Source organism: Capra hircus, chromosome 4 (assembly GCF_001704415.2).
Source record: "Capra hircus breed San Clemente chromosome 4, ASM170441v1, whole genome shotgun sequence".
Classification (NCBI taxonomy): Eukaryota; Metazoa; Chordata; class Mammalia; order Artiodactyla; family Bovidae; genus Capra; species Capra hircus.
The window spans coordinates 110,699,210-110,711,755 of NC_030811.1; the positions used below are offsets into that span (position 1 = coordinate 110,699,210).

At 36.6% G+C, this 12,546-nt stretch overlaps 1 protein-coding gene across 1 annotated transcript in view; it reads left to right on the plus strand.

Annotated features, from left to right (window-relative positions):
- Nucleotides 1-11,468, plus strand: part of FAM133B (family with sequence similarity 133 member B) — a 28,480-nt gene extending 17,012 nt beyond the window's left edge. The window contains exons 9-11 of the mRNA XM_018047427.1: nucleotides 2,733-2,825; nucleotides 7,057-7,104; nucleotides 9,890-11,468. Coding sequence (XP_017902916.1) covers nucleotides 2,733-2,825; nucleotides 7,057-7,104; nucleotides 9,890-9,976 — 228 coding nt within the window. The 3' untranslated portion in view covers nucleotides 9,977-11,468. The remainder of the gene's footprint in view (nucleotides 1-2,732; nucleotides 2,826-7,056; nucleotides 7,105-9,889) is intronic.

Here is a 12,546-nt window from a genome sequence, read left to right on the forward strand (position 1 = left end):
GTGTACCTGGGACTGTAATTTCTGGGTCCAGGGAACATGTTAATAACACTTAACTTGTCTGCATTTTACTCACCAAAGTGCTTATTTTCTAATTTACATTCCTACTAGTAATATATGATAGTACCCTTGCTCCTCATACATCCATACCACGCTGTTGAGACCTCCTGTGTTGCTAGTTTAATGTGTAGACATGTCTGAGCCCCTTCATTTATTAGCCAAGCAGATTTCAGTCTCTCTGGATTGCCTCTTCATGATCTTGGCCCGTTTTTCTGCTTGATTTTAATCTTTCCAGTTGATAAGAGTTATATGCCTTGATTGCTAATCTTTCAGACACATAATTAACATCTCTTAAGAGAAGTCTACAGTTTCTCTTAATCTTATTTAAGATGTCTGTTATAATCTTACAATGTTTTAATTTTCAGTCATATATATCAATCATTATTTTTAGCTCCATTTTTATTTTAAATTGTTCCAAAAGTGCTTGGCAATACAATACCTAATTAGAAAATATAATGGAAAAATATATTTCATTTATAATATTTACAAAAAATATATAGGAAAATCTTAAGGAAATGAGCAGGACTAATTTAAAGAAAACTATACACATCTATTCAGAAATACATGAAAATTTAATAAAATTTCTGGGTGTGACTTTCCCTGCTAGAAGTTGAAACATTTTTCATATACTTTGATTAAAACAATGTGGTATGGTACAGGAATAGAAAAAAGAAAAATGGAACATTGTAGAGTCCAGGTAAAAATTGGTAAATATTTGTGGAATTTAATATATGCCAGAAGTGGCATTTCTTGGGCCAAAGTGACTAACCATTTGAAAAATTTTAAGTTTAACACTCCTTAAGGTAAAATAAATTCCCAGATAAGTCAGAAATGTATGAAAATGTAGCTAGAGAAAGACATGGGTGAATATAACATCAGAGCAACACGGGCCTCAAAACCCAGGAACTTTTGACCATATAATTCAAATTCTGAATGGCAAAAAGACATTTAAGCTGTGAACAAAGTTTAAATATATATGAATAGACTAAGAAAAACTGCTAGGAATATGTAAGACAAAAAACTTGATCTTCAGTAATTAAGGGAAAGAGAATACCTCACACGCATAAACATAGGCAAAACACGTGTGTGTGTGTGTGTCTGTGTGTGTGCTTAGTTGTGTCCGATTCTGCAGCCCCAGGGACTGCAGCCTGCCAGGCTCCTCTGTCCGGGGCTTTTTCTGGGCAAGAAGACTGGAGTGGGTTGCCATTTCCTCCTCCAGGGAATCTTTCCGACCTAAGGATTGAAACTCTGTCTCTTGTGTCTCCTCCATTGGCAAGGTAGATTCTTATACTGTGCCACCTGGGAAACCCAAAAAACATGTTTAGGCAATTCTTAAAGAAAATGTGAACTTTATTCTAATAATCTGAGACTGCTATGACTGATGAAAGAATCTGATGAAGAGGCTTTTTGGTGAGGTGTGATTGATGAACAAATGAAATAAACAATTTTGAGGGTTGTGGGAGAGGGAGACAATCATTTGGATGAAGGCTACTTTGGTTTTTTATTTAGTCTTTATTGTTAGATAAAGATTTTGCCCTCACATACCCTTTTCTCTGTTTCAACTTTAATAGCAAAAACCTATATGCCTGCCCTCCAGAAGGAGATGGGTTAAATAAATTGTGGGATATACTTTCAGTGATACATATTTTCAATGTATATCAAAAGTGGCCAAAAATGATGGTGTAATTGGCATGGAAAGATACTGTTGGGTGAGAAGAGTGGGTTACATAAACAGGTATTTAGGTAAAGGCATACATACACACAAAGATGTTTCCCAAAATCCCTGTAATGAGATTTGGGTGCATTTTCTTATAATGAATTATTTCTACCAAAATAATAAAGCTGTTTACAGGAACAAATCACCTGTGATCTAACGTGTATCATCACTTTTAGTTTATTTTCTTGTTGACATCTTCAAAATCGGGTTCATGCTATAGAAAAAAATGGTCATTTTTTTCTGTGTAAGATAAGGTGGTGAGCATTTTTTCCTTTATGTGGTCTTGTTTTTGTTATGAACTACTTCATATATACAGATAAAGTATATAGAAAATATAAAATGACAACTGGCATATCCAGAATGCAGCTTTAATAAATCTTCATGTTTTGTCTCTTTTGCTTCAGATGTTTCCAGAGTACTTCTCCCTTCTCCCAGTCTTACTCTCCTTTTCTTCCCCCAAGTTATACATTTTCTCATCATTAAATGCTTAGGGATTTTCAGGGGTTAAGTTTGGGGGGGGGGGGTTGTTTTGTTTTTAGTGTGAATTTAACACTTTAAATGCATTAAAGTGCAGTGATCTTTTTAGATTCTTTTCTATAGCACTAGGCCTGTCTGATCCAACCCTGGATTGAAACAAAAGAGTTAGAATGCAAAGGACCCAAATCTTATATTTTCATTAACTCTTTAAGATTCTATCATGTTCAATTAGAGAAAATAAAGAGGATATTACATCTAAGTCGATGTTTAGTTATTTCTTTTCAAGTTACTTAATAAAGTAACTTTTATTGGAATTAGAAACTGATTTCCTGATAATTGTCACCAATTTTAGACAGTTCTAAAGTGAAAATGGGTAGTTTTTGTGATAATAGGAAAAAATTTTAAGTAGAACTTAGAAACGTAAAATTCTTGTGGCATACTACTATATCTGAGTTAGCATACATGTATTTATTTTTCATAGGACATTAAAGGGCTCAGCAAAAAAAGAAAGATGTATCCAGAAGATAAACCATTATCATCTGAGTCAGAGTCAGAATCAGAGTATACTGAGGAGGTAAGTATGTAATTAAATCCATTTTCTTTAAAATATCTAGTTATTTGACTTAATAAATGTGAATTATTAAAAAATAATTTTTCATAAGTATTTGACTCACTTTTCTAACATGTTAAAGAAATGCCACTTAAGAATAAATTCTGTATTTTTACAGAAGATAGTAATACTGTTTTTATTTTGATAATTATATTCCCACATACCTTTCCAATCTGAGAACTTTTATTTTTACTCTTCTAATATTTATTCTTTAAATTTTAATACCATTTTGATGACATGAAAAATACTGTATAGGATGTAGCACATTAAAACCCAGCAGTCCCTTGTTTTGGTTTTGAGCTGCTCTTTAGGAAGCAGAAAGATTATAAGGTAAAGCAGAAATGTTGACAGGACCTCAGTTTTCCTATCCGTAAAATGAGGGACTACGATTAGGTAATGTAGACTGTCCTTTTCAGCTATAATATCCATGTCTTAGATTTTGTACTCCATTGGATTTAGAGTCCATTCTTAGTTCATTTTAGGTTTATATGTTATCATCTTTGATGTAGTCCTCTGCTTAGACTTGAATTCCTCATTTGAAAAATAAAACTTTTAGCAATTTTATAGCAATTTATGTAGCAATATTTCACACTATTCATTTAATGAAATTTGTAGGTAATATAGCTTACCTGTACACATGTTTATATTATTGATAGTATCCCCTAGAGAAATAAAAATGAATAGAAGAAAATAATATATAATTTTATAAAATTATATAAGTACTTGAGCATAATAACACTGGAAGACATAAACTATTGATCTGCAGCAAAATGCAGGCTATAGCAGGCAAATTGACCTATGCCCTTAAAAAGCCATAAAATAGCATTGTCATCCGTGACGTTTTTGAAAGTGGTACAGTTCCCAGTAAAGCTCCGAATGAAACAAAGTACGGTCTTCCCTCTATTCACATGGTATTGCTCTTGTAGGACATGTACTCTCCTGTCATTCTTCCATGTCTGCAGGGAGTTGGTTCCAGGACCCTTGTGGATATAAAAATCCGCAGGTGTTGTCTCTTACATAAAATGGCATAGTAAATACTTGTGTGTAACCTCTGCACATCCTCTCATATACTTTTACGTTATCTGTAGAGTACATATAATACCTAATACAATGTAAATGCTGTATAAATAGTTGCTGGCATGTGGCCAGTTCAAGTTTTGCTTTTTGAAACCTTCTGCCACTTTTTTCCCCAAATTAAAAAAAAATTTTATTTGTTTACTTCTGGCTGTGCTGAATCTTCGTTGCTGGGTGGGCTGTTCTCTAGTTGCTGCATGCAAGCTTCTCACTGCAGCGGCTTCTCCGCATGGGCCCTAGAGGGCAAGGGCTTCAGTAGCTGTGGCATGTGGGCTCGGTAGTCGGGGCTCCTGGGCCCTAAAGCGTCGGCTCAGTAGTTGAGACACGTGGGCACAATTGACCCACAGCTTGTGGGATCTTCCCGGATGCAGGGATTGAACCCACATCTCTGGTATTACAGGTGGATTCTTTACCACTGAGCCACCAGGGAATCCCCTTCCCAAATATTTTTGATCCGTGGTTGATTGAATCCATGGGTGCTAAACCCATGGATATGGAGGGCAAACTGGGTGTTAAAACCCAGTATAAAATACTTTGTGTTCATATTTTAATAAACTTGTTCAGTCACTCAGTCATGTCTGACTCTGCAGCCCCGTGGACTGCAGCACACCAAGCTTCCTTCACTATCTCCTGAAGTTTGCTCATGCTCTTGGCCACTGAGTCAGTGATGCCATCCAGCCGTCTCATCCTCTGTCGTCCCCTTCTCCTCCTGCCCTCAATCTTCCACAGCATCAGGATCTTTTCCAGTGAGTCGGCTGTTCACATCAGGTGGCCAAGTTCAGCTTCAGCATCAGTCCTTCAGTGAATGTTCAGGGTTGATTTCCTTGCGGATTGACTAGTTTGATCTCCTTGCTGTCCAAGGAACTCGCAAAAGTCTTCTCCAAAACCACAGTTTGAAAGCATCAGTTCTTAGGCATTCAGCCTTCATTATGGTCCAACTCACATCCATATATGTGACTACTGGAAAAACCACAACTTTGACTATATGGACCTTGTTGGCAAAGTAATGTGTCTGCTTTTTAATACGCTGTCTAGGTTTGTTGTTGCTTTCCTTCCGAGGGGCAAGCATCTTTTAATCTTGTGGTTGCAGTCACCATCTTTCCCCATGTATTTGCCATGAAGTAATGAGACTGGAGGCCATGGTCTTAGTTTTTTGAATGGTGAGTTTTAAGCCAGCTTTTTCACTCTCTTCTTTCACTGTCATCAAGAGGCTTTTTAGTTCCTCTTCGCTTTTTGCCATTAGGGTGGTGTTATCTGCATATGAGGTTATTGATACTTCTCTCAGCCATATTGATTTCAGCTTGTGATTCATCCAGCCTGGCATTTCAAGCATGATGTACTCTGCATATAAGTTAGATAAATAGAGTGACGGTATACACTCTTAACGTACTCCTTTCCCAATTTTGAACCAGTTCGTTGTTCAATGTCTGGTTCTAACTGTTGCTTCTTGACCTACATACAGGTTTCTCAGGAAGCAGGTCAGGTGGTCTAGTATTGCTATCTCTTTTAGAATTTTGCACCGTTTGCTGTGATCCGCACAGTCAGAGGCTTTAGTATAGTCAATGAAGCAGAAGCAGATTTTTTTCTGGAATTCCCTTTCTTTTTCTGTGATCCGGTGGATGTTGGCAATTTGTTATTGGTTCTTCTGCCTTTTCTAAATCCAGCTTGTCTATCTGGAAGTTCTCGGTTCACATACTACTGAAGCCTAGCTTGAAGGATTTTGAGCATAAAACCCTGCTAGCATGTGAAATGAGCACACTTTTGTGGTAGTTTGAGAATTCTTTGGCATTGCCCTCTTTGGAACTGGAATGAGAACTGACCTTTTCCAGTCCCGTAGCTGCCACTGAGTTTTCCAAATTTGTTGGCATATTGAGTGCAAAACTTAAATAGCAACATCTTTTAGGATTTTTTACTTTTTATAATTGGGTCCATTATATGAATGTCAAGCAAGCTATTACAAATTTATGTCAGGGCTATCCTATTGCATGACAGCCCTCCCCTGTATTAACCTGGCCCTCCCCGCTCAGTCATTGTGATGACAAGAATACCACCAGGAACAATATTTTTATTTTCTAAGTGTTTTCACGAGAGAACTACCACCCCTGTTGAAAGCTAATAGTCTCTAATGTCTATTTGTTCTGTTACTTGAGTCTGTTTTAGTTTGTTTGCTCTATTGTTAGTTACTTTTCATATATTTAACATATAGTAACCTAGCAGATAAACCAAACAATTCAACATTTTGGCAATTTCTGCCCTTCGGTATTATAATATGTTGTATTAATTATGTATTTCTTAATATAAAATGTTATACTTGGATTTAACATTAATACACATCAACCTTAGCACTTTGAATGTAATGTAAATCCAGTGTATCACACTTTAAAATATTTAAATAAAACATTAATGGGGTAATAATTGTTACTTAAAAAGATTTTTAATCAGTTCATTGGTACCAAGTACACTATATACATTTTTTATATATGTATATACACATATAAAGCTACTGTTTATTACCAACACCATAGGTAAGAAAAACACCTACCATATTCTAGCCCGCTCACTTGAGGGTGGGTTTTACCTACATTTTACCAAGAGGCTACAACTGAGAGTAATACGTAGCAGAGGTAGGATTCAGAGCTTAGTCTGTTTCCTTTCATAGCTCAAATTTTTTATCTGCTGTGCCTCGACTGCTGTTTTTAGGTGCTGGAAGAGTGGCTCAGTGGTAAAGCATCTGCCTGCAATGCAGGAGACCCAGGTTCGATTCCTAGGTCAGGAAGATCCCTTGGAGAAGGGCATGGCAACCCACTCCAGTATTCTTGCCTGGAGAATCCCATGGACAGAGGTGCCTGGTGAGCTACAGTCCATGGGGTTGCAAAGACTCAAACACAACTGAGCGACTAACGCTTTCACTTTCCTTGAAAGGTTTTTCATTGAATCCTCCCTGTGATTTAACATAGGCTTAAGGAACAACAAAGCAACTTAAAATGTTATTTCATTGTCAAAAAAAAGTTTTTTACATAAAAATTTTAAAGATGCAAGTTATATTAGTAAATGAAAAAAAAAATGCCTTGGGTATAAGTTACTTATTTAACTTTTCTCCACAAAAATTTTAATTCTGTAGGTACGAGCAAAAAAGAAGAAAAGCAGTGAAGAACGAGAAAAAACAACAGCAAGTATCACTTACGTTTTTACGTGATAACAGTATAGCTGTTTTATTTAATATAAACGTCATGATAAAGCATGATTGCGTTTACTAGAACTAAATATTTATTGAGAAAGATGTGGTGTTCAGCAGCTTCACTTAATGAGTTGGAGAAAGTTAAATTGACTCAAAATAAAAGGAAGCATATCCTGGTAGCATTTCAGTATTTCACTGTTAAAACTGTAAGCTTAAACTTTTGTTTGACTTCCTTAAACAATACTAGGAAACGTGAAACTAAAGTATGGTGATTCCCTCCATCTTTGAGAGTAGTTATTCCCAGATCTGCCAAACCTGATACTAATAGAAAAAAGCTCTGGAAGCACAGGCTTCAGTGAAAAATTAGCAGGAATGTGACATCATAAATGACTCATTAATAAAGATGATTCTTGTCATTTCTAAAGCCAGCTCTACTGAAGAGAATGAGGAAAATGGACCTGGTATCCAGTGAGAAGCAGACCAGCCTAGAGAAAGTATATAACAAATTACCAAAAAGAAATGGAGGTCATACCGCCAGACTAATTTAGGAGCCCTCGCATAAGTACGGGCTGTGGCCTTTGAGGGCATTTTCTTAGGGAGAAGTAGAAGGGAAATGAGCAGCAGCATCTGCAGGCTTGACAGTGACTACCCCTCCTCAGAATGTCTCTGGCTCTTAGAATGGGAGTCCTCTGAAAAGAAAGGTCACCTGGTAGTGTAGGATTCATAACATTTTATATGCTCCAAGATCAAGGGAACATTTAAGAGACTTTTTTCCTGAGTGGGAAAGTAATTTGGGTGAAGACTGCTTTCATCTTTGGTTAGATTATTAAGACATAAAGTTAATTAATTTGGGATAATTGTAATTTGTGTTTGCGTACTTCACTGTTTCATGCATTCAGTTCCAAGTATTTATTAAGCTTCTCTATGCAGGCACGGTTCTGTCTTGGTTAGAGCTGTTATAATGGAGTTCAGAATAGATAAGAGGGTGATAAATGAGAGGCTGACTGAGGGAGGGAAGGCCTCTTTAAGGAAGTAAAATTCAGCTGAAATCTGATTCACAAAAAAGAGCCAACGAGTAAATGAAAGGAACACTGTCCGAGACAAAGAGAAGAGCTCAAGACGTGTGGTGGGAGTGAGCTTGGTACATTTGAAGAAATGAAGAAAGTAGGCTTGGCTCCTCCATAGAAGACAAAGAGGAAGAGTGTGCAGTGAGGTTGGAAAGGAAGCAGAGGCCCTATGACAGAGCACACCGGGCTTTTATCAAAACAAACAGGTGGCCTGAATCAACTTCACCTTTTTAAAATATTTGACGGAGGTGATGAGTTGACATAAATGAGGAATGCTATTATTTGTATTGCAGTGATAGTGGTGGAGATGGATTGGCCTGGTAGATTCGAGATATGTTTTGGACTTAGGTGGTAGGACTTGCTCGGTGCTTCAGGGGTGGAGAGTGGAGTTAGAAGAGTAGAGTCAAAGAAGCTTAGATTCTTTGGCTTAACTAAAATGATGAATTAATTAGTGGTGCCATTTACTAAAATGGTTGAAAAAGGATCTTGAGTGAAAAATTTGGCATTTTTAATGGTAGTTTTAAATATGCATGGTAGAGCTATTAATGAGGCACTTGCAGTCTTCAGAGCCTAGGACTGGATATAAAGATTGGTTTGTAAGTGGTATTTAAAGCCTGTGATTGGGAAAGCATGTGGGAAAGAAGGAAGCCCACAAAGGTTGAGCAGAGGAAGAACCAGCAGAGGAACTGAGGTCTTTGTGAAGGAAGAAAGGCAGCAGTGAGGTGTCCTGGAAGCCAAGAAGAAAGGTGTTTAAGAGCAGAGTGGCCAACAGTCCTTTTGTGAAAAAGTCATCTGTACCCAAAACTTACCTTTAGAAGTCCAAATGTAAGATTTGGACTCTGTAACAGTCCTTGTATACTTGGACTTGTAATGAAAAGAACAACAGAAGTTGTTTCAAGAGCCACAAAGTAGTAAAGGCCTTAGTGGGGGCAAGGGGTGGAAGGCTCTCCTAGATTAGCAGATGGCCTGGGAGCGCTGCTTTTGCCACCTCTGTGTGCCTTTTCCCTTTTTACCTTCTTCTCCTGAATATCAACACTAGTGTATTGATAGCCCATTTCCACATATCTGTTTCTAAAAGGTCTGCCTTTCTCTTTTACATCAGAAAGTCAGGGTGTAGCAAAATTTTAGCTTCCTTTGTCTAGTCACAATATGACTACTTTTACAATGGTCTGTTCCTCTAAAAATCAAGTGCTAAATAGACTTTTCAACTTGGCATCAGTATTTTGTACCAGTTAATTGTTAATGAAGTAGTCCTACCAGCCTAAGCAGTACATAATCTGTTCCTTTTTACTTAAAAATAGGTTTAGTGTATTTTTCCTTTGAATGCTGCCATTTTACAATTGTTTTACTGTGATGTGACATTTCCTTTGCAATTACTATAATTATTGCAGCTTTAAAAATTAGATAGCAGAAAGTATAGCAGTTGATACCATAATTCAGTTGAATTTATTTCCTATAGGAAATGTTGGTAGAAGCTATGTTAATGTGCTACTGACATAGAGTTTTTCTTTATCTTTTGAAAATTGACAAGTACTTTCTTAGTCCTCATACAGTATTATTGAGACTTTTCGAGAAAGGTTTTGAGTAACTTACTTGTTTGTGTGGATTGTTTGAAATGACTGCATAGTAACTTAGAAGTATGATAGTGAAGTTGTTTTTAATTTGTACGTTTTCATGTAGCTATATCTAACTTGGAACTGTCTTTCCAGGAAAAAACAAAAAAGAAAAAGAAGCATAAGAAACACAGTAAGAAGAAGAGAAAGAAGGCTGCTAGTTCAAGTCCTGACTCACCATAACATTCAGAAGAATCAGGATTTGCTTACAAAGAAAGTGCAATGTCTAAGGAAATTTCAACTGTGAAAATTATGGCATATTTACTAAAATGCATGAATTTTCTTGTTTTTAAATTATTCCTGGACTATCAGTAGCCACTCAGATGCCACTGTGTGAAAGGGCCATAATTGTTGCCTGCTGCTTGAACATCTATTTTTTTCCCTCTTCCAGTAACTCTGGGAGGTAATACACTTCAGTCATACTAGTGGTTTAAGATATTTGGGAATAAAGTTAATATTTTGACTAGAAGTATCTAATGATAAATCAGCAAAAACTGAATCTGTATACATCATTAAGATGTAATCAGAGATGACCAGATGACTCTAGTTAACCTTTTTTGAAGTAGGGATTGCGTTGATATTTCAAAATCCTTACTGTTGTAGATAAGTGTATTTTAAAATTTTCCCCTTTTTATTTACCGGGGGAAGGAGCTTTTAGGGGTGGGGGGTGGTTTGCTATCACTTTAGCTAGCAGAATAGCGTGCCTTTATCCTCACACATCTTATTTTTGTGGACACAGTAGCCATGCTTCATGGGGAGGTCAGAGCCAGGTATGGCAGTCTTGCCCTTTACTGAGCTTAGTCACATCCTCGGACTCTGTCCCATGCTACTTTGAGTGAACCAGAGAAATAGCCTTTTGCAGCATGAGAATGCCCCAAAAGCTCTGGGATTTACCTCCACTTCGATAATACTGAATGTTTTTTAGCATTAGAATGTGTTATAACATTTGAACTAATTTTGATTACACTTTGGCTTTGAAAAGGAATCATTTCAGATAGACACTGGTACTTTTTGAACTTGATAGCTAAAGATTCTAAAATGCATGTTTTATATTGTTAAGTTTTAACCAGTCAGGAAAATTTTATGTAACCAGTGATAGTTCTTTTATTTTTTGTATGAGTTTTGTTTAGGCTGTAATGTTTAGCTTTTTATTAACTTCTTATTCTTGCTATCTTAAATTCCTCAACTGTGTTTAACAGCATACTTGCCAAGCTATTTAGCATGTAAAAAGCAGGTTTTTGATTTTTTTTTTTTTTTAACGGCTTCATATTGAAGCTGAGACTTACCATAAAAAAGTTGAGTGGCAGGTCTGGTATGCTGTGTCTTGTTACATAAAACTATTGCCAGAATCTTAGTAAATATAACGTTTTAAAAGTTTGTCTTTGTATATTCACAGCAGATTATGACAAGTTAAATTTAAGTGAGAATTACATTATTGCTTTTCCTGTGTCACATTTTACTAAGATTTTGTGCCTCATATCTCCTGCTGAACTGTTTACTGGTAATGTTAAAGAGAATTGATAAATCATTTTCACTTTACATTTTTATATAATCAGGTAACATGAAATATAATTTGATGTACAATTTTGCCTGTTACAGAGAGTGTGCTAATTATAGTGGCATATGCGCGAAACATTTTGGCATGACGAGAAGCTGAATAAATAGCTATTTTACCTAAAAATAGCTGTGTCCTTATCAGCTCCCTTTGAGTCACCAGTTATAAACATTAAGAAACACTATTAAGTATGAAATGGTAGATAGATAAGACATGTCCCCAAATTTTTAGCAAATTTCCCTAAACTTTATGCTTGAATTTTCATAATCTTTCCTCTTTAAAGAAATCTACAAGGTTTTGAGTACACAGCAAGTTGGGGAGATATATTTTATCCTAAAAGAAGTTTCTCAGAATTGTTCATGAAATGCTAAAGGACAGGACAAACGTATCAAGTTACTTGTTGATCAGATTTGCTTTGAACATACAAGTATACCTTTACAGACTGGTCCAGTATAGGATGATTACGTACCACTAAAAGCAGCAGTTCATTTTATTAGACTGGAGAAGAAGGTGATTTGGCAAAAATTGTATTCTTTCCAGGTTGTGCTGACTGCCTAGGAAACTACTTTTTCATTGGTCTTCTTGTAGTAGCCTTAACAGTCTTCTGAAAGGTATACAAGAAAATTTGAGCAGGTGATATTATGTGCAAGTTAATAACATCTCTCTCTCTCTCTCCACCAAACTCGTTTTTCTTATACTGATTCTATAAACATAAAACATGTTATTTGGATAATGATGCCAACCAAGGTAACTGCAACACAGTTGATGAGTGTCTGGGTTGAGAAATTGAATTTATACCTGGTGCTACCTTTTTCTGATTGTTTTGAATTCCTTTGGTTGCCCTTAGTATATTTAGGTGTTTAAAATACCCTCAGATTATTCGGGCTTCCCTGGTGGCTCAGAGGTTAAAGCATCTGCCTCCAATGTGGGAGACCCAGGTTCGATCCCTGGGTCGGGAAGATCCCCTGGAGAAGGAAATGGTAACCCACTCCAGTATTCTTGCCTGGAGAATCCCATGGGCAGAGAAGCCTGGTAAGCTACAGTCCATGGGGTCGCAAAGACTGGGACATGACTGAGCGACTTCACTCAGATTATTCTGAATTTACTTTATCCAGAGTATGGATTCATATTCCTCCAGTCAAGATGTGTTAAGAGCCTGATTTTCTTCTAATTTCATGGCGAACAATTGACTAGCCAC